At 40.8% G+C, this 27,808-nt stretch overlaps 1 protein-coding gene across 1 annotated transcript in view; it reads right to left on the reverse strand.

The window, feature by feature from the left end:
* The window catches only part of ADARB2 (adenosine deaminase RNA specific B2 (inactive)), a 305,978-nt gene that overhangs the window by 39,907 nt on the left and 238,263 nt on the right, over positions 1-27,808 (reverse strand). The window contains exons 4-5 of the mRNA XM_036403614.2: positions 18,816-18,930; positions 3,421-3,589 (exon numbers count right to left, since the gene is read on the reverse strand). Coding sequence (XP_036259507.1) covers positions 3,421-3,589; positions 18,816-18,930 — 284 coding nt within the window. The remainder of the gene's footprint in view (positions 1-3,420; positions 3,590-18,815; positions 18,931-27,808) is intronic.

Genomic DNA, 27,808 nt, shown 5'->3' on the forward strand with positions numbered 1-27,808 from the left:
AGGGGAAAAGAACTAATTTCCATATTGCTGCAGCACTGGCTTGTGGATGGAATTGTCCTGCAGCTTAAATTTGTGAAGAAGTTGCTGTATTCTCTTTTTAGAGAAATGGAAAATAAATTGCCCCCGTATGTGGTAGTTCATCTCACCCCCAAGAGACACATGAATGGGTCTGCTGAGCTCCACCTCAGAGGTGCCCATCTCTCTGCACTGGTGATCAAAGGAGCCTTGGGGACCTGGGCAACATTTGACTGCCAAGAGGTAAATTCAGTTCAGTGAATCTCTGTCTCCTGGCCTTTAATTTTATATCCTGGCTCTTGCTTTCTCCAACCTGCTTGCCCTTGCTCTTAGAAGCCTTCATGCTACACTCAGCCAAGTGTGTGTTTTGCTTTCACTGAGGTCAGTGGTAGTATTTGTAAATTCTGGAAAAGGGTTTCCTTTTCAAAGACAGCATCATACAGAAAAATATTTCTTGCACTGAAAGTTCCTGAAGTTTGCAATCCAGCTGCAGTGACCACACTCAGCAGGTAGTCTTGGTGGGAGGAAGGTATGTGGAAAATAGGAAATACTCTCTACAGAACAAACTTGCCTCTTCCATACTGAATGATGGAAAATTTAAGTTCTTTGAGTCAAGAATGAGGGTCTCAAAAGAAAACCATCTTTTTGGTTTCAGTTCATTTATTACTTTGTATAACAGTTTCCTGGCCTAGGAGAGGAGTTTAATTTGGGCTAGATTAATGCAAATGCATGACAATAGTTCTGTGTTTCTCCCAAGCCTGAGGAGATGGTGTACATGTATTCACAGTGGAGCTGAGTTACCATGTCAGTCCTAAAAGCTCTGTCCTTATAGTATGTGGCAGCATCATGTGTTTTCTCTGTAAAAAGATCTCTCTTTTTCCAGAGAAAAAGGAGTAAATATGATTTCAATGTGCAGAAAATGCATTTTTTATTTAATTTTGAACCCTCCAATTTCCTCACCACAGGACAAAGCTCCTGATGATGGCAGAAAACTGTGAGTAGCAATAAATATTAAAATTGGAGAATATATCACAACACACAGTTTTGCTTCTCCATGGACTTTAAGGAAGCAGAATCTGATTTGACAGTAACTCCAGCTCTTTAATTCAAAGGTGCTTAGCCTTGACAATTTTGGTTGAGATTTTTATGGTGTGTGCTGGTCAGGCAAGTGGGGGTGCCTGGTCTTGGCTGAACTGAGAGTGATTTGAAGTTACTGTGAACAGAGCTTGTGCTTCACTGAGGATTCTGTTAACAAAAGGCTGTTAACATTGATCCAAATAAAGTAATAATATGACTGAACATGTTAGGGAGGTGGATCAATACAATAGTTTAAGATACAGTGTTAGCACTTGTTTCCCAAGAGACCATAGCAGAAAGCAAGTACCAGGGCTGCTACACTGCTGAAAACATAATAATTTAATGTAAACTTGAAAGCAGTTCAGAATGAAATTGAGAGAATATTGTTTTTGATTAAACCCTTCAATGCTCTTGTCCCCCTTTGTTAGCCAAACCCATGTACTCAATATACTCTCTTGTCTTCAGCTCCAGCCTGAAGTTAAAATAGCCATTATTCTGTTATTGCTGCTTAGGTGCAACAGTATCACAGGTGCTTACAAGGCCACACAATCCTGCTTAGATTGCATCCCTTGCATCTGTGACATGATACAAAACCTTCTGAAGTCAAAGGAAGTTTTTGCACTGAGTTTAATGGCCTTCAGAAAAAGTCACTTGAGTGCACATATGCACTCAAGAATGGAGGGCAGAAGAATGACCTATAGTGTAAGAGGTTTTTGTTTGTTTTCCTTAATTTCTTGGTTCCTTCCATATAATAAATGTCACCTCAGCCTCAGTTCTGCTTAGTTTTCACATCATAGGATAATTCAGGCTGGTAAGGACCTTAAATCTCTATCCCAACCTCCTTCTCAAAGTCATTTGACAGATTGCTCAAGGTTCTATGCACCCAGATTTTGAAAATGTCTGAGACAGGACGGAGACTGCACAACCCTTCTGAGTGATCTGTCCCACTGCTAGCCTATCCCCATGGGGAAAATCAGTCCTCATACTCAGACTGAGCTTCTATTGTTTCAGCGTGTGCCTCTTGTCTGCCACCTTCCCTGTGCACACCTGGGTAAAGGTGTCAGCCCCACTGTGCTGCTGGCTTGCTTTGCTGGCTCTGCATCCACCTGCAGGCTGACCAGGTCTAGATCTGTCAGCACCTCCACACAGCCCAGGTGCTCTGGCCCCTGAGACTCTGGGCAGGCGCTGCTGAATCTGTGTCAGATGATTGGTGTCCTTCCTTTGGGGCACCCAAAACTGCACATAGCATTGCAGATGGGCTGTAATGAGTGATGATTAGTGGTGGATGCTCACATCCCTTGGCAGACTCTTCATACTTCCCAGGATCCTGCTGACCTCCCTGATGTTAGGCACACCACTAGCTAATGTCCTGGTTCCTGTCTGTCTACAAGCCCTGTCCCTTTTCAGCAGAGCTGATCTCCAGCCTGGATTTCTTTCGTCTTGATGGAAAGGAGGAAGGTCATTCTTTCCTCCTTGGTGTGGGACTTGGCATTTGTCCTTGCTAAGTTTTCTGTCAAACTTCCTGCTGGTCCAGCCCTCCAGCCTGCTGGGATGACAGACCAGCCCTCAAGCATAGTCACTGGTCCTTCCCACATTTTGGTGTCTTCTGCAAAGCTTATAACCAAGTACTACATAACCTCTTCCAGATTGTTGATAGACAGGATCAGAGAAAAGACAGAATTCTGAGGTGAGGTATCCCACATATTACCATCCTCCAGGCAGTGTATGACCCATTAGCCATTTAAATGGTAACAAGGTGGATTTGGCTGAAGACAAGAACAGTAATTCCACTGTAATGTTTCTACATGCTATAACATTTTAAAACATCATAAAGAAGGAGTAAGTGATAAGCATCTTACACTTTGGCACAAAGTTTGCTGTGCTGTTAACACTCATTGGTTCTCTAGTGAGTCAATGAAGACATTAATGATCAATAAATCACTTCTTTGAGATCTTTCAGCAGCAGCAAGGAAGACAGGAAAATGGCTGCATTAAGCAAAACGACTCCCTTCGAGTCTCTGGTCAGTGAATGATGCTAATAAGCCTGCACGTAAAGATTTGTACAAAATCATCAGGCTTCATAAAGCCCGGCTTTATGAGTCATATCTAATCGCTGCTGAAAGAGAATCAGCTGAAGTAAAGCAGCTCATGACCCAACACTTTAGACTACCTAACTCTCAAGTTTTTGTGTGCAGTGTATTGTTCCTTCATCGCCTAAACACTCAGAAAAAATGACATAAAGAAACAAATAGCTCAGTTGTCTGGAAGATAGATCTGTCCCACTGAAGGCCGTATAACAGTCCCCAAAAATCAACAGAATTCAGTTACCTTAAGTGTAGCTCCAGCTGTGAGTAGAGGAAGTGAACAAATGCCCTTCTTGCCACAATTTCTGCATGGCAGTCGTTGACCGCAAGCCCTTGGTCATTTATGTATTCCCCATTTATACATTTGGTACCCGATGACAGCACAATAACCTGAGCTTGCCTGATGTCCAAACCTGTAGGAAGAAAAACAAAAGTGCTGTGAAATTGCTGGGGTGAGTATGATACCATGATTGTTAAAGTCCTCTCAGCACACACTTTGATGTGGCAGCCAGATAGCCCTAATGGGATGCTTGTTAAGGTGATGATATGGCCTTTGGAATATGCAGGAATCTCACATCTCTGTGTTATTAGAATAATAGGGTCTACATTTCAGTCTTGCTGCTAATTCCAAGATAAAAGCTCACCATGAAGTTTACTTGTTAAATCAATAACTACATCATAGCAGAGCATATGCTGTAGGGAGGTAATAAAGATCTCCTGCAGTGCTGATAAATGGCCAGGTTTTTATGAGCTGTTGAAGAATTTTCTGGTGGGAGCACATACTCCCTGTAATGTTAGGTTTCATTGCTGTTGCATTTTAAGTAGTAAAAAAATGGAAGTGATGCTTCTGGGGCCGCTCTTTAAAAATCATGAAGAAAATACCCTGACAGATTTGACTTTTAGTTCAGTTTCCTTTTAGCTTCTCCAGGAGCAACTACATCAGTGCTCTTTTCAGTCTGGTCTCTGGGATGGAGCATTTAATCATTGAGACCAGCTTTGTTCATCTGTTGCCTCTCTACATAATGGTGATGGCAATTGAAAGATGTCCCTTACATGATCCAGGTAGACACTTTCTAGGAATAAATCCTAATTTATTTGGAGACAGTTGCAAAATGCTTAGAGACTTCAGCAGGACCTGGGTTTTACTCTAAAACATAGCTCATTCAGCCCTGTGGACAATCAAGTAGAATTTAGAATTAACTGAGCCCAAAATGATCTATTGAGAAACACATCTCTGGACTCATCTCACTGAATACCAAAGAACAAGGGAGCAGCTCTTGGGAAAAAGAACTTTTTGCCTGATAGGTGCTTCCTCTAGAAGGGACAAAGTAGCCTCTGAGTGTAGGGCTGTGTTTGACACAATGGCTGTGTGTGGGCAAACACCTGCACAGGGCAGCACAGCAGCTCAGAGTGCTGGTGTTGGTGTGGCTGTGCCCAGGTAGTGTCACCTGAGATGCCCTTGATGTCCTGCCTAACATCTGGCTGCAGTCTGGGAAGCCCAGGAGGTTCTGCACACTCCCCATGCATCTCACACAGAAAAAAGAGAAAACACACAGTGAAAACACACACCCATGTTTAGGTAGCTGAATCATGACCTCAAAATGTGACAAGTCAAATGAAGACAGGTCTGAGACTGCAAATACCCATAGGAGGAATGGAAACAATCTTCCTGTGGGCTGTGGTAATGCTGAATCTATGGTATTACTTTAGCTTTAGGAAAGTTTTAGGAGTAGCTTTATAGAGTCAGCAAAAATATTTTTTTTCCTCTTATGAGGTCTATTGAATAGCAGAAAAATTGAAAAACTGCAGAGATTTTATTGTCATGGCACGTTTGGGGCCATGTTCCCTTATAAAATCTATTGGTGTTAAATGACAAAAGAGTTGAATGGAGAAGGAAATAATATTTTAAACAAAGGATTGGTGCTGCCAATGATTTCCCAGTCAGTAAATGCCATTAACAACTTTCATAATCTCCACACAGCACTGGGACTAGTAGTGAATCATATGCTGTAGCACTGTAGCTATGCTTAATGAATATAATTGCAAATGATATCAAAATTATTTCATGCCTATATCGATATAAAAGCTACATCAGTAATCCAAAAAGTTTAGTAGTAATGTGGCATTGCAGCACTGTGGCATTTGTAGGAGAGGGGTAAGTATTGTGAAAAATTCAGTTAATCCCATCTGAGCCCCTGGCTGTGAGAGTTTCATAGAGAAGTTGTTACAGGTACTAGTGACAAAGTACACATCACCGTATGCCTGTGCTGAGAGCTTAATCTCTATTTGTTACTGTAGATGTGGCCCTAAAAAAAGTGTTTTAGAGTATTTATTAAGGAGAAAAAAAAAGAGCTGGAAATCTTGAAAACCCAAGAAGTGAAGATGGAGACACATGGGAGAAATGGAGACAGGAAAAAGCCTTTGTGTTTATTCCAAGTTTATTACTAGGCAAAAAGTAATAATGAGGTGGAAAAGTTACTCATTCCCTACAAAGAAATGTGCTTATAGTCTGTACATTAAAACTGCTTTGCTTTAGGGTCACTGCTTTCATGAGAAAAATATTAAGTATCTTAGATTGTGACATGTCCATCTAGTTAAGAGTGTCTTTCACATGGACTAACATCAAACACTTCATGGGCCACTGCCAGCCACTGAGGTGTTTGAGTCCCTCCCACTCAGCATCTCAAAAAGCAGTGTATATTTCCCTCAACAGTATGTAATATTTTCCTGGTTGGAAGGCCCATGAAGAGAATCAGTTATTTTTCTGTTCTATTTTATTTGTTTACTACCATAGATAGTGCCTTATTTACCTCAGCACAGCAGGAGCACACCAGGAGGCAATTCCCTCCTACAGAAACCTGTGAGCCTCTCTGTCTGCTCCTGGGGACCCCTGCCAATGCTCCTTCTCAGGGCAGAGAGACCAACTGCTTCCTTCTCCTAACATTAGCAAACCCCTGGTGTGCCTCCTCCTCTCCCCCTTCACCTCATAGCCAAAGCACCAGGCTCTGAAAATACAGAGCAAACCACCTGGGTAAGCCCTCCTGCTCTCTGGGATCTACACCTTCCTCACCCCCCAGTAAGCCCTGTACACAGTGTGATGTCTTTTATTTCTTCAATCATTTTATCCACAAATAAACTTAACTCTTTTTTTCCTCTCAGATGAGGATAAGCTGATGAATTCACTCAGGATATTCTGTAAGGTCTGGATTTATTCACAAATGAAACAGAAAGGTACCCAACACCTATCAGATGCAGCAATAATGTGAATCTCTCTGATGTTTGCTATCACAATGTCCACCTGCACAGCAATAGCCAGTGTGCTTGGGGTGTTCATCTTTGGGTGAATTAACTCTGTATGTTGGCTTCCAGTGGTATGGGCCCCCAGTGGGTACCATGTGTGGACACAGCCTGGGGTGTTTGCCAGTCCTGGCAAGGTGCAGGTGTTTGCAGAACATCACTTAGATGCTGCCTGGGGCTGGGAGGCAATGGCTTCCAAGAATTTGCAGAACCACTCTGAGTGTAAAACATTAAAGATCTCCATGTATTTTCCATTTGCAGTGTCAGAAAATAATCCATGCTCCTCTATGTTCAGAAATCCCCAAGAGTTATGTCTCGCTGCTGTGGCACTTGGAAACCCAGGTGTACATGACTTATGCATTAGCTCTGAAATATTTACACCTCACTGGGGAGCCAAATGGAGAAAGTGATCTGTGACCAATGTAGCACTGTTCAATGCTGCCTGTGAGGGCACCCAGCATGATGAGAAATCCTTCCAACAACCTGACAGTTGTCCGCTGTGTTCAGGAGCATACATGCTAACAGATTGTCCCCTTGCATGCCTTGTTTGGTACACACACAGAGCTGGAGGTTTATCCCCTGTGTAATGTTTGATATTATTGCCAGTGAACATGGGAGGAATTTTTCTCTGAGAACAAGACGTGATGCTTAGCTGATGAAGGCAGATTTTAGCATTGACTAATCACACTGGCATTTTAGGCAGCATTTTCAGCTCTGGAGCCTAGATACTTGCTTCAGTGATTCAGAATTAATAGGCACTTCTGTACATTTGTCTATTTTGCATTAAAACCAGTAATTACTAACTCTTGTTATTTATGTTTACTTCCTATTTTATTTTGCTTGCAGAATACTTCAAGATTCTCAAGCAATTTCTATTTATGAAAGTCGAGCTCCCTCATAAGCATTGATTAATTTAACCTCAGACATGCAGCAGATGCAGACTGTGCACATCCTCAAGCCATGCCTGGGAAAGCTGTGGCTTTGTGAGTGGCAGAATCCTACATGAACAGTAACTGGCACCACCAGCCTTATGGCACCTACCCTGCTCAGGGTTATACAAAGATTGCATCCCACAAGACTCATGTTCTTACTGAGGAGAGTCAATCTCAGGTGAAAGATCCAGGGATGTAATTGCATCCAGGTTATTTGACAAACAAGGAGAAATGGGCTACATTATTATGACCTTAACTCCTGACCCACTGATTGTCAGAATTCATGAGGCATTTCCTACCCTCGTTGCCTTGTGCAAAGTAATGTTTGAAGAGACATTAGGTTAAAAGTAACTAGTGAACAATTTATAACAGGCACCTGCATTAGGTTTCTATTATTTGCCTAAAGACTTCTAATAGTTTTCAATTTGAAAAGGAAATGGAGCAGGGGAAAGGAAATTGGGAAGCTGTGCCAGCATAGTGGCTGGGTCTTGGCTCATACCCTGTTGTTGAGGACAGCTGAGAGAGCAGGGAGGGAATTCACTACATTTGATCTTGACCAATTCTGTCAATTAATTACTTGCATTATAAAACAAAAATGTCCACATAAATAGCACATTGCCTTTGACCACATATCCAGTCTATGATTCAGTGAGGTAACAATCCTTTCTGGAGCTCTGCTGGAAGCCTGAGCCCACCCTGGGTCTAGAGGCAGGAACTCCTCTCACAGCCAGGCAGGGGGAACCTCAAACCCCCGATGTTCATTTTTTGTCGGTCAGTGATTGTGAAGATTTTCATGTCACAGCTGAGCTGTTGAAAAGAAACTGGGTTTTATTATGAGCCATTTCCAGTTTGCTGACACCAGCAGGGAGATTCATTTCAGCTGTTCTGGATAACTAGACTTTAGATGTCCATAGCTGAGCTAATTGCTGTAGACTCTGTAGTCAAAGGAGAGGAATTTCCTAGGAGGTGATTCATCTGGCCTAGTTTAGATATTTGCTTTTTGATGGTCTACATTACATCTCAGTATTGCCAGCTTCTCTTCATGAACTCTGGAGATCTATAGACAGCCAGAAGAACAAAGCTTTCTACACTGTGGAGAGATGCTCTCAGTGAGATTTCTCTTCCAAGCAGCAAAATACAGATCAAGACTCCCCAAATCATAAGAGGGCAAGCAGAACAAATCTTTCCTTTACATTATTTTCCCTTATGTTTAAACTTCATGAGATTTTTTCTCCCACAACAATTAAGGATAATTGTATCAATGTTAGTATATTCAAGGATGCTCATTTTGCCTTGAGCTGAACTATTACACACAGAAAGAAAACAGGGCTGTCTTCCCTATGTGACCTCCCAAAACAGCAGGCCTGCAGCAACAGAGCTTGTAACAGAAATGGTTCAGAAAAATGTTGACAGAAGAGAGTCAGCAAACAAAAATATGAAGGTTTGCTCAGCAGACAAGCTGGATGTGGAGAACTGGCTGACATCTTATGGACTGTGGTTGTGAACTGGGTGTTTAAGTCAGTTGTGGCCATAAACAGAAAATGCCAACACCCATCTGCTTGGAGACACAGCTCTACCAATAAAACAAGTGAGTTTTGGCTAGTCTAGTCAATGCTTCCACTGATTTTAAAAGAGTTACTCTTCTAGTGGGCTATGATAATTAGGACCTTCCATAAGAATGAGTTTGTAGCCTTGCATATTTTTGTGTTGGAAAAGGAAAATCAAAATCCTGAGGAAATCACAGGAGGTGTAGACTGGTACCTGCAATCGGAAATCACACAGGCTGTGCATCAGAGAGCTGAGAAATTCAGTGAGCCCAACTCACACAGAACAGGATGGAGTTTACAACTGCTAATGCCAGGATACAACTGGGATCACACTTTGGTTTCTCAGCAGCTGGCACGACACGTAGAGAAGCACCAGTCAGTATGCAAGTGACTATTGCACTGCATGTTTTAGACCCTGCTAGTGGTAGTGAAATCCATCTTCTTTTTCAGCTTGACACCGTGAAGACAGCTCACTGCTCGAAATATATTCATTTTAAATTAGAAAAAAAAAAACCAGAAAAATCAGGTTTGATTAATTAAGAAAACCCACACTTCTTTTATTGGGTGCGTGACAACTTACACAAAATGCAATGCAGTAAAAAGGAAAGCCAGAAATAATGATAGTGTAACATCAGCCCTCCTGAATAATTCATGGGATACAATTTCATGTTATTTTAAATGGTGCTGCTTCTCTCTCTGATAAGCAATAATTTTATGCTCTTTCTTTACCTTTTTTAGCAAATCAGTCAAAGGGATTGTCTATTGTTATCTGAAAAAAGTGTATTTGGAATAATTTTCAAGGCAGCTTAATTGAGCTCTGATCACAGAGGAGGGTGGTTTTTTTTTTTAATACCCTCTACTCACAGCTGAATAAGTTCAGGTTTCCATTTCAGGTTTGTTTAGGAAAGGGAAATTTCTTGATGTTACATAGCACTGACAAGTCCTGCATTATTTTCTCTTATCTTCTTCCCTGGCAGCCCTATCACATTCTTAGGATGGCTTTAATTTTGTAATAAGAGATAGTCAAGACATGAAAGGGCAGTGATGCTGGCAAAAGCTGTCTGCAGGGATGTGCTGTGGGCACAGTCCTGCACCCACCCCACTGTCCCAAGGCAGATCCCTGAACCACACAGCTCTGCTGTCCCCAGTTCTGCATGGGGAACAAAACCAAACTCATGACTAAAAAAAAATTTAAAAATGTATAGCCGTAAGAGAAGAACTGTGTACAGCAGGGAGGATTAACAGTATGCATATATCAATGCACAGGATGCATTTATCTACCAGCCATAAAGACTGCTGCAGCTCATTTTTTTCTCTCCATTTTCTATTGTACCTGTGGTAGTGATTGTGATAATTCCAGTGACAAAAAGGAACCTGTGACTTCAGTGAGCACTCTGGCTGTAACCCACACAGGATATCCCAAAGAATTGTAGCTCACACTGGATGTCCAAAAGAACACCCCTGAGGTGGATGGGAGCAGCTGATGTGAAGCAGCTGACTAAAATATGGGAAGAAAGAAGCATGTTGAGGGCTTAGGAAATGGAATAGCAGAAGTCTGAACAAAAGGCTGATACACAGCTGGCAAATAATAGGAACAAAGAAGTGGCTAGCAGTGAGGTTACAGATATTTAGGGGTATAAAGGGAACAGTCTTTGAAACACTGGAGTTACACAGGGATTTCCTTTCCTTACATCAAAATGTGGGTTATGTGTAACTGAATATATTGTATTTCTGTAGAAAGAAAGGGTGTAGAGGGGGCCTCTGTGGAGCCTCATATTTTCTTCCCTTATTAATGTGTTAAGTAGTCCTCCCTCTGACTGTGCTGCCTAGGGAAAGCTATTCTTTGCAGAGCTCTTCATCTTCATCAGTGAAGGAGCAGGGACAGAGTCACAGTCCTCTCTGCCCTGATCTCTGCCCCCTCTAGGCTGGAAGCAAGAGCCAGGCCATTGTCTGACAGTGGTCATGGCTCTCCTTTCACAGTCAGCCACAGTAAATTTTGCCCAAACCCACGGGGGTGGGGAGGGGTGGGGAGTGCACTTGTAAATAAGTTCCAAATTCGGTTCCTCTGAAACAAAAATCCCTTTCTGACACAAGCTCATTTCGTGCTGTTTGATCACACTGTGGGATGCCTGAGAAAGGATTCTTGTGCTAATCCATTTTGCAAGAAATTTTGTGCAGACCTTTCCTTTAAAACTCATTCAAAAGGTGGATTTCCAGCGTGGAAAAGAATGGTGAGGAGGTTGCCCGAGTGGAAGGGAATCAGAAAACAAAGGCAAGGCTGCTGGGGGCTGCAGAGAAGAGTGACCCAGCAGGAGAGAGTACAAAAATTGAATATGCAAACTATGAACATTGATGTGCGTGCTTCTGAGTAACTGAAAGGTACAAACCCCAAGGAGAGAAGTGGGCACTAAATTTAGAGCAGCAGAACTGAGGTCCTGAGATGACATCAAAGAAAATAAAAGTCAGGCTGAATAACTGGTGAAAATTATTAACAATGAGATCCATTAGGCTAGAATGGTCTCCCAAGGTACTGTTGAAAGCCCCATTGTTAATTGATTAATTTAAATCTAGACTGGAAAGAGCACTTGGGAACAATCTTATGCTTGCAGGGAAATGGACTGGATGACTTAGTGGTCTCTCCCAGTTCTAATTTCTATGGTCCATTTCTTCCCTCCCCTCAGTGGACCAAAAGGATGAAATCCCATCAGCTTTGCTTCTGAGGAGTGTGGAAGGAGAGTGCTGTGTTTGTGAGCACCAGTGCCCTTTACCTTCCCTTCCTTTCCTCAACATGGGCTTTGGAAATCCTGAGAGGGATTCACCGCCTCACCTCCCTTGAGGATTTAAAAAAAAAAATCTAAATTTGTAGTGGCAGTATCAAGATTTTTTTGAGGGTTTTTTCCTTTCATGTGACTTTGAATACTCTCCTCAAGAAGAGAGCTTGCACATAATTCTTAATTTTAAAGCAGGACTGAATTGCACTTTCCTGCCATGTCCGGACTGCAGATATCTGTGTTTCTCTAATAAATGTTGTGCCACTGATATCTGAGAATTAAGTAAATTGACAGTTTTAGATGTAGTAAGATTCTAAATTACAGTGAGAAAGAATGAAATCCAGACTATGAATTTTGGCACTTAAACACAGGAGGAACTTAATTTTATGTAGGATTTTTTAAAATTGTATTTCTTTTAAAATTCTTTGGTGTGCTTGCATCTAAAAACATCTTCCTATGTGTTTTACTAGGTTGGTAAAGTGAAAGCAATGGTTTCCAAGCCTTTATTCACCAAAGAAATTTCTTTTTTTAGGGTGAGATGCACTCCTGGTATTGACATTGGGACAGCTTCCAGTTTGCCTTATCACAGAGCAGAATGAAAGTCTGACCTTGCCAACTCCTTGCTTGACACACTTAGGAAACAGAAGTGCCTATTTTTAATTTCCATGTTTTATGCTAATTATTACACCCATCCTTGTGCCCAATGCAATTACATGTGACACAGAGCCAAGGCCTTGTCTGCATCCAGGTTTTGAGAGGTGTTTCAATCAGAAAAGTACTTTGAACAGCAGGAATGGAAAACTAAATCCAGAGTCAGTAAGTGTTCAGAGAGGTAAAAAGGCTCAGTGTCTGAGAAGAGATGGGAACCAGAGCAACCTGTGGGCACAGTGAGGAGCTGAAGCTGCCCAGAGGTCAGCAGTGCCATGTGCTGGAGACACCTACAGCTGCTTCAGCTGCTGAGAAATGAGGGACTCAGCTCCCTTCCCATTTTCCTATGGAAGTGCCTAAAACTGCTGATATGAGAGGGGTGTTTTGTCCTGTTCCTTCTGAACCTGTGCCACCAAACAGCTAAGAAGATGGAATTAGGTTAGACAATAACAGCAATGAGAGGCTGTGTGTGTGCATGTTGGGGTGCTCATCTCCAAAAGTGAAGCTCTGGTTCTGTACTTACTCCCAGCTGGTGCCTGCATTTCTCCGTGTTTTTTTTTTTTTGTTTGTTTGTTTGTTTGTTTGGTTGGTTTTTTTTTTTAATGTAAAACATATAACAACCTGGCCTGGAGAGTTGTCCCTGAAGCTGTTTTTCTCCTTCTCTATGCAAGGCTGCAGGATTGTGTCCCATTTCATATTTTCTGTTTCTAAGTAATCTGTCTTCAACTGCTTTCTGTTCATTAGCCCTTGTTTGACAGAAATGATGAAGAAACACTCAGAGTTGCTCTTGTAGTGGGAGTCCTCACGATGCCCAAACCCACATTTTAATAGAAGTGATGGCTCTGGTGGGGCCAGAGTTTTAACTACAAAACCTCAAATGTCCTTTGAGCTGGAATTTGGAAACCTAAGTCTCTTGAGCTGCAGGAATATGAGATTATGCCCATTATAGATGTACATTACAAAATCCAGGAATAGAGTTGCAGCTGTAGAAAAGGGATAGTCTTATGGGCTTCAAAACTATTTAGAGAGAATCTGAACATTCATGGTTTAGACTTTATAAGCAGAGAAAACCAGATTTTTGAGAAAGAGTGACATATATGGTTCCTAACTACATACCTATTTACCTAGTTTAAATTATTTTGAGAAAAACTGTCATCTACTGGTGAAGTGTCAACCTTGCATGTGTAAGAAGTCAATAATGTTTACAAGAATGTCAAATGACTTTGTGCCATGTCCTTGAGAGCATCAGACAACAGTAGGTGAAGAGACCTTCTGAGATCTTCAAAGGGATGTCAGCAGTTTGTACACTCACTTTTGATTTCAGAAGTTTCAATTCTCATGGAAACACTGAATCCCACTGGGACCAGGTTTTAGCATCCATCTAACTATGCAAATGGGATCTGGGAGCCCAAATTCCTCCTGTGCCTCTCTTCCTGAAGGAATCTGCTCTGGACACTAATCTGTAAATCATTCACATTTTCTCTAACTGGTTTGGCTACTGGAGTGCAGCATGGGATGGAGCAGATTGGTACTCTACACATGGCCTGGGTGTTCTACTGCATTCTACTGCTTTGCAAATTTCCTACTCATACTGAGGATTAGAAATCAATTGGAGAGTAGTATTTCTCATTGTACTTAAAAGCCAGGCTTTCTGAATCTTAATGTGTCTGGAAAGATCCATGGAGACATATTGTCAACTTTACTTTTTTCTGTTATTCCACTTAGCAATGATTAAGATCCATTCCATGAGATACAGATGATAATTTCCCATCTTTTATCACAGCATGAAATTTCTATTTAGGGCTCTTTTGTCCAGTTCATCTTTATTTCACACAAGATAACTGAGAAGACCTCCTAATTTGCTTTTAACATCAAAATGATTGTCAGCCTTAAAAAAATATATACATAGAAGAGAGAAAATTGAAGCGAAGAATCAACTCATAATCTTTTTCTATGAATGTTACACTGCTGTGAAAAGGACTGAACTTTCTTAATGCTTCATTTTTAACAGAAAGCATGACAAAAAGTTCCTATCAGTATTTAAGCTGCTAAGATTTGTCAAACACAAATGGGAAAATTGTGTTTAAATAGCAGTTTCATTTTGTCCCTAATGATTATGGCAGGGTTTTTTTTTTTGCAAAGAGGACCTCAGCAATAATAGATCATCTCTTTACTGAGTGACAGGAATTCTTTACTTTGCCTGGTGATTTCAGGTAGAGCAAAAGCCAAACTGTCTCTTTGATGCCAATAAACAGTGTGAATGCCACCAGTCTTTAGCCACAGCACTCAGTGTGAGGCTCCCACCCTGCTCTGCCCTGCCCTGGGACTTCCTCCCTCCCAGCTCTGGGGGACAGGCAGCACTGCCACACCATCCCCTCAATGCTCTGTGTGCTGCCCTGTCTGGTGACCCATGGTGGGGCCACCGGGGCTCCTCCTGTCACCCCACAGTCTGTGACTCTGGGCATCAGGCCCAGAGGTATGTGAGAGTGCTCTGGTTTTGCATTTGTTGCCTCGTGTTAGAAAATAATAGCTTGCTTGCCTTTCATTTTTTCAAATGTATCAGCTGACATAACAACAATATTGAAAACTGCTTGTCAATGAAACTTTTCAATAGTAAGATACAGCAGAGCAGTGAGTCAAAATAAGATGTCCAAATTGCACCTGAGAGACAGAAGGATGGGGAGCTGGTGGGTCATCTTTCCCTGACAACCAGAAACATCAAGAAACAGCTGCTGTTGAAATGAAATATTGGTTGATCCTGGCCAAGAGCCAAACACCCACACAGCCTCTTGCTCATTCCACTCTCCTGTGGGACTGGGAAGAAACAGAAGGAAGGCAAGACTAATGCATTGATATAATGATAGTTCATGGTTGCTTGGCAAGACAAATGCCATAAACCCATTTATATCCCCCTTCCCCTCTCTCCAGATTTTTACTGCTGAGCACAGTGTCCTATGGCAAGAAATACTCCCTCCATTAGCTGAGGACACCTGTCCTGGCTTTGCCCCCTCTCAGCCTCTTGCTCATCTCCAGTTTACTTGTTGGGGATAGGAGAGAGAGATAGTCTTGGCACTTTGCAAGCACATACCCAAAATGTTGTGTTATCAATTGTGTTTTAGCCACTAATGCCAAACATGATGAGGGAAGTTAACTTGCATCATATAATGCAAGTTCTGAGCTGATGGCTCGTGTTTGACATGGTGTGGTCCAGAATGTCTTTTCCACAGGTGAGATGATGTTCTTAATTTACCATGTGTGACTTCATCATATCTTCAGAGAAATCAGCAGATCTGCTGTGGAGAGTCAATGTGCAGTAAAGCATAGGTCTTCATATAAATATTATGCTTCAGTAATAAGTATACTTATTGTTCTACTTGAAGATAGTCTTGGATTATAGCTTGCTGTATGAGGAAGACTTGAATGCACTCACTTGTCAAACAATTTTTCTTAGAATCGATCAAACAATTTTTGAGAGAACAATCTCCTCTGAGTGTGTTTCAACAAAATTAGAATATGTTAGAGGACTGGCAGATTTCAAATACATTATGAAATTATACATTAAAACTATTAAATAATTGATTTAAACTCTTCAATCTTTTGAAACGTTTAGTTCAAGATGAGTTATGTGAGATTTTAGTATTATTATATTCAATTATTGTATTACAACAGATAAGATCACATCAGCTGTTATCTAGTGTGGTAAATTGCTCCTGCCTAGGCCAATACTTTTAAGATTTTCTTGATATCTGCTAAACAACTAAACTTACTTTTACAAAAAAACATGGAGATTTTAATTGTCATCACAATTCAGAGCAAAGCATTTCTAAATTCTAAATTCTAGCTTTGGACTGCCTGTTTCACTGACTAGCAATTTATTACTGTAGAACATTCTCAGTCCATCAATAACATAATTTTCCACATTTTTTTTCTTTCTTACACATTGGAATTTGCCCTGGGTGCTACAGCATAAGTCAATTACAGTGGCCAAACATAATTCTCTTTGGTTTCCCTGGGAAATTGAAATGACAGAAAAAATGTCAGAGTTCAGAAAAAGAAAACCAATCTAGCACACTTCTTTTTTTGTCTGTAGAGATCTTGCATTATCTTAACAGCAGTTATCACAGAATCCCATTGTGCTTTTTACCAGCTTTGCCTGGAAACTGTACAAGCACAGATAAATCTGCTTCTAGTCAGGATGACAGTAAATTGAAATGAAGGTAAAAACAAATCAGTTTTTGTCACTTATAGTACAGAATGCAACAAGAAATTTCCAGATTTGTTTTTGTTGATGTCATTAGTAAATTGTTTACAGAGATCTAAGACAGCTTCTGCCAAATTTTTTGTTAAAAACACAAATTGGTATTCATTTGAGTGCTTGATGTGGAAAACCTGCCTATGCCATCTTTGAAAAGTGTGTGCCGAGGTCCTTGCTACTTCTGGGAATGATGGTGAGGAAGAGACCACAAATCTACAACTTTAGTACAGAAAATAATGACACAAATGACAGATGATTCATCTTGCCTTGGTTGGTTGAGATTCTTGTGCTGGAAAGAACTCAAACCTTCCTGGAGAATATACTAAGATAAGGCTGTTGCTAGATTTGCATCTTCTATGAATCACCTTATATCTGCAAGTTTCTTTTCTGGGTTCCACCAGTGAGATATTGACAAATTGGATGGCTGACAGACTGAAGAAATTCATGAGAGGGAATTCAGAATTAAAAAAAGAAGCCTAGAGGGAAATAGTTTGTGAACATAAGTAAAATTACACTGTGTCCTAATGCTGACTAAGATGAAATATGAAACACAAATTTGTAAAATCTCACTAAGGGCATGGGACCCACCAAAAGAAACAAACAGCATTAAGGACACTTTTAGCCCTTCCCTAAAGAAGAGACACAGACAGCCCCCAACTGCCCAGAAAGGCTAAGAAAGTTTGGCAGTGCCCTTTTCTTCCCCTAGCACTGCATGCACTCTGCAGCCATAACTTTGGGAATTATGACTCCTTCCAGTCACAGTTCTTCTCATATATTGTGAGTCTTTAATGTGCTTCTTTGGACATGTAGAAATAAGGCTGCAGTGGCTCAATCATGCTTTATAAAGCTGGTCTATATAAGAATGCAGGAGTAGGTCTTTATAAAGCTGGTCTATAAAGAATGTAGGAGTAGCTCCTTGTCAAAGAAGAATGGGATGAAATTCCTACAGGCATTTCTTACAATTCTTACAGTAAGTACAAGCTCCCCTGTGCTCTCTCCCTACATGTGGTTAAAGCAACAGTTCTTGGCTCCTGTAGCTTGGTTTCTTATAAAAAGTATACATAAACATTCTCCCTTGTGCTTCTGCTTGGAAAGAGCTTATCTAAATAAACTATAGCACTTTGTTTAAATCTGATGAGAGCCACAGTCAAGAAATCTGACAATGACAAGGCAGCTGGTATGCTGGGTCTAGTGTGCATCTTTCACATCCCAAAATCAATCACACTTCCTTTTTATTTTCCTTCATACTGAATATGGTTACTTATTCTTTTCACATCAGAAAGGAGATGCTCAGCACAGAAATCTTATCTGCATTTAGGCTCTGTGGCTGGAAAAGATCCATCAGAAAATCCTGTTTCCATACTGCCGTCTTGCAATATTCACAAGTGTCCCCTGAACCTAGCTAATGTAATTGTTGAAAGGAAGGAGTGAGACAAGCCTGGATGAATTATATATGCCTTTCCCCTCCAAGCTTATCTTCTCATTTCTGTACTGGGCCCACTGCTCCATGTGTCAGAGAGAGAATGAAGTTTATGGAAGCATCTCCACTGCTGATGTCCTCATAAATACTGAGGTGCCCCACCTGAGGGGCGCTTGCAGAGAAGGACCATCCATGCAACTGCTTCATCAAAGCACTGAAGATTTCCACACAGTATGTGTCAATCAATCAAGTCTTAACAGGAGTGAATACCAAATTTTGGCCCTGCTGCTGGTCAGTGTAAGTATTTCCCATGGCTAGAGAAGAGCAGAACTAAAATTACACATACTCTGGGTTTGTTTTTTTTGACTGGAAAGCACATTTGTTTCTGTTGCCAGTCTAAAACAAAGTTTATGTTGTATAACAAGAACTTGGTGTATTCAGACCTAAGAAAGCAATTAATAAATAATACTACTTTTATTGATAACTCTCTCCCCCGTCTGTAAGGAAATGAAAAATCAGAGAGGGCTGCATTTTGTCCTGTAAACAAAGAAATGTAGCAACATATTTATGAATAAATCTTCAACTCTGTTGCCAATATTTTTTGTGCGAACTTACTTGAGGTGTAAATATTTAATGCTTCTTTTCACTGCATTACTATTCATTTTTCTGTGTGGGAGTAAAGTCATCCTTCAGTATTGTGAACCAGGTAAATAATGTATTACTTAGTCATGAAAAATGTCAGAGGAAAATAAATGAGAGAATATCTTACCTTTGGTCATCACAATGCCTGCAAGAGTTTTGTGGCGTGCATGCATGGAAGTGAAATTGTCTGTCAGCTCCTGGAACTTCTGTGCAACCATTTGGTATACAGAGTCAGCAAAATCCTGAAAGAGACAGTCAGAAAGAATTGTTTCACTTCTTTGACTGAGGAACCTGGGCATTTCTGCAGATTAGTCACCCGATGTCAGCTGCTGAGAGGTACAGTTACAGTTTAGAATTAAACACCACCTATTTGAGCAAAGACAAAATGAGTATCCCTCCTTCAACTTCCTACATCATCCTCAGAAATGGCAAAATTAACTGCATGAAAGCCAAGAGACCCATATTGACTAGGACCAGGGGTAAAGGGAGAAGATTTAGAGAATGAACCTTTTCCTAGTCTCTTAAGACATTGGTCCAGCACCAGTTCACAGGAATTTAAAGCACTTTATTATAGTAAGCTAAAGAGGTGGACCTGTGTCCTACAAAACCACGTATTTCTGTGAGCCCACAGAAAATTTCCATTAGCCCACTGAAGACTGAGAACTGAGTTGAGGCCTGGTTTATCAGTAAAAACCACCTATTTCTGCATTCAAAATGAGTTTTTAATGACTCACAGCTATTAAGGCAAAGCAATAAGCTCAGGAATCTGCCAGAGGAGCACCATGATCTGTCCTGCTTCTGTCTTGGAAGGATGATGGGGAATCTTTGCTTGCATATCCTGCCAAAGATGTTGCCTTGCAGTTCATGGGTGTGCAGTGGCCTGGGAGGGACTGGTCTGCCATGTCTCTTTCTGAGCATGGCATCTTCTTTGAAAGGTCAAATTTTCCCATGGACTGGGCACTGGAGAGTGTGTGGTCTGAACCCTCAGGTATGAACGAGTCCAATCACCAGGGAGAGCCTTGGGAACCTGGTTACTAAAACAGAGCAGATTAAAAGGGTCTAAAAAGTGAATTCTGCAGACTCTGCATGAATGAGCATGAACATAAACCAGCTCTGGTGCTCCTGAGAACACCATGACTTGGAATGATTCCCTGCTGCAATGTTTGATATCTTTTCATTTACTTAATCTCTGAATTTTGTTTTGCACTGAGCCTCTCAAGCATACGTTAGAGATAAGTCAGTGGAACACTCCTTGTGAGCATGAGTTGTTCTTAAAGTGCTTTGCAAGTCTGAACATAAAAAAGTAACATCCAAAGGATTTTTTTAAAGATATATGACTTCTTGTAGGGAATCAAGCTAAAACTACAAATCCTTCTGGAAGCAGTTCCTGGGAGCTGGAATTTACTTTGGGGTGCTGACAGAGACCTCCTGGCACCCTGAAATCTGGTTAGCCCCAAGTGATTGTGCCGTTCTTAGGAAAAGGGGCTCAAGGAAGAAACAGTTACATTTTTTTCTTCTGGTGTTGTGATATGCTACCTGGGGGTGATCCTGGTAAAACAGGCCCCCTTTAACCCACTTGGTTTCATTAAGTGTGTTCATGACACACATGGAGGAGACCCTGAGTCTGACACACAACTTCCCTCACCCTGAAATATCAACAGCTACGTGGAAATAAGGAAATGTGTATTTAGGAAGATCACATTCATTCTTTTCCTCCCCAAACACAACCAAAAAGGTTGGTGTTAAACAGTGTTTTAAACTGGGAGAACACACAGCTACTTCTCAGAGGAAAGTAGGTTCTAACTCACAAATATGAGTAATGTTACTGCCATTAAGTGCCTCTGCAGGCTGTACACCATATGTTTCTACAGTTTGTTGTGGGAATTCAACTTAATTTTAAAACATTATTATGGTAAGTATAAAAAAAAATCTAATTAAATAAAACATAACAACACTTAAGCAAACCCCTTTTCATAAAACCTGGAATATTTTTTCTGTGTATATTCCTCATAAGTTATTGGAATTTGCTCAAATACATAGAGGATAGGATTTCTTTGACACAATAATTTTTCTTTGTTTCTCTAAACCTAGCTTTCCAAGGTACTGTTCTGGGAACAAACCATTTGCCCAAAACACAGTTTAATATAACACGAATAAAATATGCTGTCTTGTTGCAGAAGAAGAAAAGAGGCATATAAAGCCTTTCTGGGAGATGCATGCAAAACTCCACACTAGAATTAGACGAAAACTAAGAAAAATTATCAAGAACAATTTGACAGTTCCTAAATGGAATTTCACTTTCACTGCATTTATACCTCTTCTAATCTAATTGTCCACAATTACCATGTGAGCGAGGTACTGCTCATACAGTGCTTCTGAAGGATGAATTTTGGGTCAATTCTCATTTGCCAAGCATCAAGGCACCCTTGTGATATAAACGCAATTACGGCCACTTTACAGATGAATGAGTGAAAGCACTAAAAGGGTGAGGGACTGGTCCAGGGGAATAGCACAGAGCTGGGCACAGCCAGGTGTTCTGATTTCCTGATGCTCTGGTTAAGTGCTCAGTGCTGGAACACTGCCTGTCTTTCATAATATGAAAGTTTGTTTCTCAACTTGTTTTCCCTGCTGAAGAGTGACTTCATCCATAATGAAAAACTAAAGTGTATTTGCAGAACTGATATAACTGGGCCCCATATGGTGGACTGAAAATCTGATCAGCTTTATTTAGACTAGAAAGATGGGGTGGGGGGAGGGGGGATGGGGGGGGGAAGAGTATCTCAATAAAAATATCTGCACCATCATTTAAAAAAGAATCAAATCATAAATGTCATCTGCTGCAGTGCTGCAGTCCAATCCATGTCTGCATTTCTACTGTACCGTCCAAATCTGCATCCCAGGGCATTTTGCGCTCATTAAGAGTTAATTAGCTCAGAGGCACATACAATTCCTAAAAGAATAATTTTAAAAATGCTAAACAGAACAAATAACTTTTAACTTTGGATTTAGAAATTCCCCATAGTCAGAGCTTTCTTTACTTCATTTGGCAGTGGGTTCCAAAGCCAGAGAGCAAAGAGACTCACTAAAGGCGAAATAACGACATGACTTCAGATAACATATAAGGGCGATAAGAAATTCAGCATTTGCTGATCTCAGGGAGTGACCTGGGACATTAAAGAACAGCAAATCCATTAAATATGAAGCCTCTTAGCTAAAATAAGTCAGGCGAACATTTTTTTGTCTTGATTCCATTGCCTAAAAGGATGCCAGTGAAACTCATGGAAGCAAAGGAATAACCAAGATGAATACATGTGGAATGCTGGAAAAACAACCAGGAAGAGTGTTTAATCTGAGAGAGGTCATTTCCAGGACATCATATTGCCCTAAATTTCCAAATGGATATTCCAAAGTAAAATGGAAAGGAAGAAAAGAAGCAGTTTATTTTTTCAGATGGAGAAAAATAAGGAAGAAGTTCATGGCTCAGCCCCACAAGAGATTTAATACTCTGAAGATTGCTCCTCCTTGTGCAGCATTAATTTCGGAGCTTTGAATACTCTGGTCCTGTAAGTTGGCCCAGTGGCAGAGCTGGGTGTGGCATTGGGTTCCTCAGCTACAGCCATCCCTGCAGCACCCTGCCTTCCCTCTAGCACACACCAGAGCAGCTATTTGGCTCGACCTCGTTCTGTGAAATGAAATCAGTGACAGCATTTCTGCCTATTTAGAACCTTAAGACTGGTTCTCAATGCTTCTTAGGAAACTTAACTAGTTACAGACATATCTAATGCACACAGGACAGATATGGTGGAGATAAGAGTGGCTGCATTGATCCCTGCTCAGTGGAGAACCACAGATTTCATTCCAGATATTTTCTAGCTTTACTTTTAAACAATAATCCTAGACTACTAAAGGATACATATCCAGATGGTTATTCCTGAGGGGATATAAACCAGAAAAATCCAACTATTTATGGCTATTGTGAGTGTTGTTGAACTTTAAAGATCCAGGCTAGACTATATTATCTGCCATCAGAAGTAACTTATAAACCATCTGCAAAAGGAATGGTTCTTTTCTTCTATCAAAACAATCTCAGAGAAAAGTTGTGTTTGGTGATACCACAGTTCCTACTGCCAGATATGAGTGAAAATAAAAGTCTCCATCTGGAGTAAATACAAGAGCCAAATACATCTTGGCAGCTTCTGAACAGCTATCAGGTTGATAAAAGAAAAAGGGAAAGTTTCTGAAGATGAAGGAAAAATAAGAGCAGAAACTTACCTTGTGAAAGAGAATTCAGTGCAATTAATAGAGATGCATGCAATTGCTCTGATCATGTAATGGCAGAGAATTTGCAGCTCAGGGCAGGGGGACAGAGGTGAAAAAAATAGAAAGATATGGACAGTCAGAAATTTGACTTTTTTTTCCAATATACATAGAAGAATAAATGCTGAAATGCTTCTTGAGTGCTGAACCTAGGAGGGATTTATGCCCAGGGGTTTAATCCCCTTGGAACACTGGGGTCTGGGTACAGATCACCACTGAAGCCAGTGGAAGGATTCCTGACTCTTGCATGTCCCAGACAAGGCTCAAGTGGCAGGGATGGGAGCTCAGGCATGCCCATACCCTGGCCAGGCAGGGTGAGCTCCATCACTCTGGCTTTGGGTGGATGTTGGGAGTAAAAAACAGGAGTCAGGGGAAGAATTGACCTTCAATGTGCTGAGTTTTTTTTTAAATCCATTGCTTTGATTTGCCTGCTATCAAAATCTTTTCATAGGTTCTCACATAAATTCTTCTGTACAAAAAAATAATTGTCTCAGAGAGACAAGGTCAGTCTTGTGAATACAGTGAGTGATACAAGTAAGGCAAGGAAGACTGCTTGACCCCCATCCAAGGGCAAATCTGCCCTAGGTAGCACTCAAACCTTGAACATTGCCTCTGCCTCTGATGGAAACAACGCCCTCTGCCTCTGATGGAAACAAGTTTCTGGCTCAGCCTGCTGGCAGAAGAAAGAAAACATAATGCTAAATTGTTCACTGACAAATCCTACAGTACTTAATGAGCTGTATTTTAACATATACAAGGAGTCTGGAAAGATGAAAAATAGATGTCATTACTATTATAACTGCCTTGTGATGTCTGAAGTATTCATCTGTCCTTGATTAGTATATCAAATTACTTCTGTTATCCACAAAAGAAAATCAAACTTTAGATCACACCATTACAGAACCAAAAACTTTTAGGGATTTCTCAGCACTAATATTTCAAATGGTATAAATAATTAAATGTGTTCAAGTTTGCAATGGGAGTCTTCAGGGTAAAACTGACATTCAGCAGGATCAGTAAGGATATTAAAATCAATAGATTATAAAGGAGAAAGCCTTTAGTAAACATTTTCTATTGAAATCCTGTCTTAGGGTTTATAGGGTAGAAATATCAAAAAGGTTAGATTTGCATATGGATGGGAAGAAATATTCTACTATACAGATATCACTAAGGGCTCTGTTTTTGCTGTCTCCCAAGTACTTTATTTCCAGAATCTCACTGACATTTGGGGGCTTGATGTTGAACACGATGAATGGGGATGAGGTTGAATTAAGTTTACAACTCTCTTCAGATGAAAGGAGATGCACACCCAGTTCTTTTCACTGTCCAAGAGGGAAACACACACTCATTGACAGTGGGAGTTTGTATGTTTTTCCTGCAGGGAACTCTCACTGTCTAAATGGGAGGAAAACACAGAACAGAGATCAATCCTGAAGAGCTGCTCCTGGTCAGGCTGTATAGCAAATTGCTACACATTTTTTTTTCCCAGGCTTGTAAATAAGTTTGCTGTAGTTAGTTGGAGATTCATTGATAAGTGATTGTACCCTCAAGTCAATGAATTAGTCAGGCTCTTCCCAGGTATTACATCATCTTCAAGATGCAGCCTTGAGCAGAGAAATAGCTGAGGGTCGTGGCTTGCCCTCCATCATCAGTCTTCTGAAATCAATTTAGTGCCAGGGGCTCCCCAAGCACAGTGGAGAGGGAGGAAGTGGCGGAAGGAAGTGGCGGAAGGAAGTGGCAGAAGGAAGTGGCGGAAGGAAGTGGCGGAAGGAAGCTGGTCACAGGCAGGGGGCTGGAGGTTCATTCTTTGCCCTCCTTCCTTGGCCTCAGTGCAAACCACTGCTTTGCCACGAGCCCCCTTTATCCAGAGGCAAAAGGGGACAATTTTCACCCACATTTCAGGGAAACTGGGACACAAATGGCACTGTCAGTGATGAGACTCTCCAAGCAGAGTCACACAAGGGCTTCTGTAGCCAGACTGGGGGCTGCAGTCCACAGCCTATCATAACTCAGCCTTCCTTCAGCCTGTGCAGGCATTTACAGATTATTACTCAAAGAACAAGGCTCTGCCAGGGAATTCATTGTGGCTCTTTCCTTGAGATGTACAGGAATTATTTCTCACTGATCATAACTCCTAGAGTATTGATCATTATGTCTGGTTCTGGCTTACTCCTGAGGGTCACTGTTTATGGGCTTTGTTTTATCTTAGATGGCTGTGGTTTTATTTTGTCTGGCTGTATGTTTCATTTCAGCTGAACTGTGCTGATATATCCTGTGTACATCCTGACTCAGAGAGGTCTTCTCAGTTGTGCTATTTAGAGGGGGATGGGGCTTGTGCTGCACAGGCTGCATGTGGCAGCAGCTGGGTACACATTTCCACATGGAGCTTTTAATGAAAACTCCAATAAAGCACTCCTGACACTAAGTATCCTCACAGTTTTCTTATCAAGATTGATGAGGAAGATCAACTGGTCCTATTGATTCAGTCAAAGAATCACTTTCACCACCTTCCCCCATCTGTTCATAGTCCTATTACAAATGTTTTAGCTCCATATGATGCTGAGCTACCTCAATGAATTCCTGATTTCTGTGATCATCAAATGTCCCAAATTTGCTCTGCATTTATGAGGGCTCCTTAGTGGCTTAGCTGACCTGGGCTGGCTTGGCCAGCTTGTGCAGACTGTGAGATAGGCTCCTGGGCTCAGAGTGATTATTTGCTGTCTACTTCCCTCTCCTCCCTCACCCTGGCTGGAGGCTGATTGCTCTGCTAATTTCCCAGGCCCCACAAAACATATTTGCCTCCACGCTGTTGCTTCTGTCATTAGTGATCATTTACTAAATATCAGCACTGTGCTGGCTGCTGTGTGAAGCAGATTTGAACATAGTCCCTGTGTGGCAGACAGAAGAATGATGAAATGCCCCAAAAGATCCAACAATGGGATTAAAAAAAAGAGAATTCCCTCTCTCACCCATTTTTCTTTAGTGCTTCACAGTAAACTTAGGGCTTTAGGAAAACCATAGCACTGCCTGTGCTGGAGTTGGAGGATACAGCATACATGGAAAAATTAAGATTAGAAAAAGGTGGAATGGGAGGATTGGTTAAGGTCCCTCTTTGGTAAAACTTGGCATTAGGTTTCCCAATGACCTCTTTAGGTTTTAGATTTGACTCTATTTTAGTGAATGGGAGGTCTGCTAAAAAACATATAACAAGATTTTGCTGAATTGTTCATACACCCAGCATATGCTCCAGCAATGCTTAAAGGCTGTGGTAGGTTTCTCACTTATTCTGTTTCTTGAGTGGCTAAATGCCATCTGAATGACCTCCACTGCATCTGAAACTCTTTTACTAGGGACCACAAAAGTCTCCTGATAAAATTTGTTTTAAATATTTTCAGTGAAATTTTTAGTCATAACTGGCAAAGAGAAACTGTTTGGAAGTTCACAGATTTTGTCTTAAAATATTGAATTTTTATACACAAATCTCAAGTTTAAAATGGGGGAAACACACCCCAAGTTTTACTGGGGCATTTGGGGGTAACGGGAAAGGACAAATTTAGAAACCAAAAGCTGTGATAAAATTTCTTCCATAATGAAAAAGTTTCTGAATTTGTACCTGAGTACCACTATAGGATCCTGTAAATGAGATTAATCAGTGTTAAATATCTCAAAAGAAATGTGTAGCCATAGTAGGAAGCAGAAAGATCAAAGTGAAATTTATTCTACAAGCTCAGTGAAAAAAATTGGTCTGTTTTCTCAATATATGCCTTGACTACAGGGAATCAATCAAAGAATATAATGTATCTTTTTATTTGTTTCAGAAACCCCTGGAGTGACTGAAAGAAAATAGAACACATAAAATAAGCATACTATTGAAAAAGGAAATGCTGTCAAATCCAAATGCCTCAGCTCCTCCAAAAAGTAAAGTTTTCTATTTAGTAGGAAAACATTTTGCATAAAGGTTTAATTAGAATCTTTAAATTTACATTAGTGTGCTAATGTTAGGATGCTAATGTATGGGCCCCCTCTATTTGAGGTTGATTCACTGCTGTCTGCATTCATCTTGCTCTAAAGAGATGCTACCAATAGGTAGCATTTCGATGAATTTAGAGGAAACAAGCTTTTCCACTGACATGAGCAGTTGTTCCCTGAAGGAGGCCATGCTAGGTTGCCAGCTTTGCTCCTTCTGCATACAGCTCTGATAATGAAGAATGTCCACAGCAATTTTGCAGAATCATTCCTGAAGTCAATACTGCACCTGCTAACAAACACCAGAAAGGAATGGTTGTTTGTTTGCCTTTTTACTTTTCTTTTACTGATCCAAAAGCCTTCTTCCTAGAGAGGCACACATAAGGTTGCCTGCAAGTGCTGAATAATTCAAAAAATGAAGTAGTGTTCGCTTTGCAGCCTTGTTCCTGCTTTAGGACAAGCCTCAGGTGTCAAGCTGTTGTACACTACAGATATTAAATTAGCACCAATGGGTTTTCTTTAACTAGATAAAAGCTCTGTAAAGCCACCAGTGTCTAGGAACAGCCAACTCTGTAAAAACACTTTTATGGTCTCTATAAAAAACCTACATTTTAGATTAATATTATGAATTGCCTCTCTTTAATAAAATCAATCCTTTATCTGAGAAATGTCTTTTCAGTTTTCAGTTTCCTTGCTTTATCTTGCTTAGGTGCATTAAAATGAACATCATTTGGAAACTGATGGTGGCAAAGCCCTTGTCACATACAATTCTCCCGGCTGTTCGAGGTCCACTATCTTCCCAAAGCTTAACCAGTTAGCAGCTCCTGGGAAAGTGCT

This window comes from Molothrus ater, chromosome 1 (assembly GCF_012460135.2).
Source record: "Molothrus ater isolate BHLD 08-10-18 breed brown headed cowbird chromosome 1, BPBGC_Mater_1.1, whole genome shotgun sequence".
Classification (NCBI taxonomy): domain Eukaryota; kingdom Metazoa; phylum Chordata; class Aves; order Passeriformes; family Icteridae; genus Molothrus; species Molothrus ater.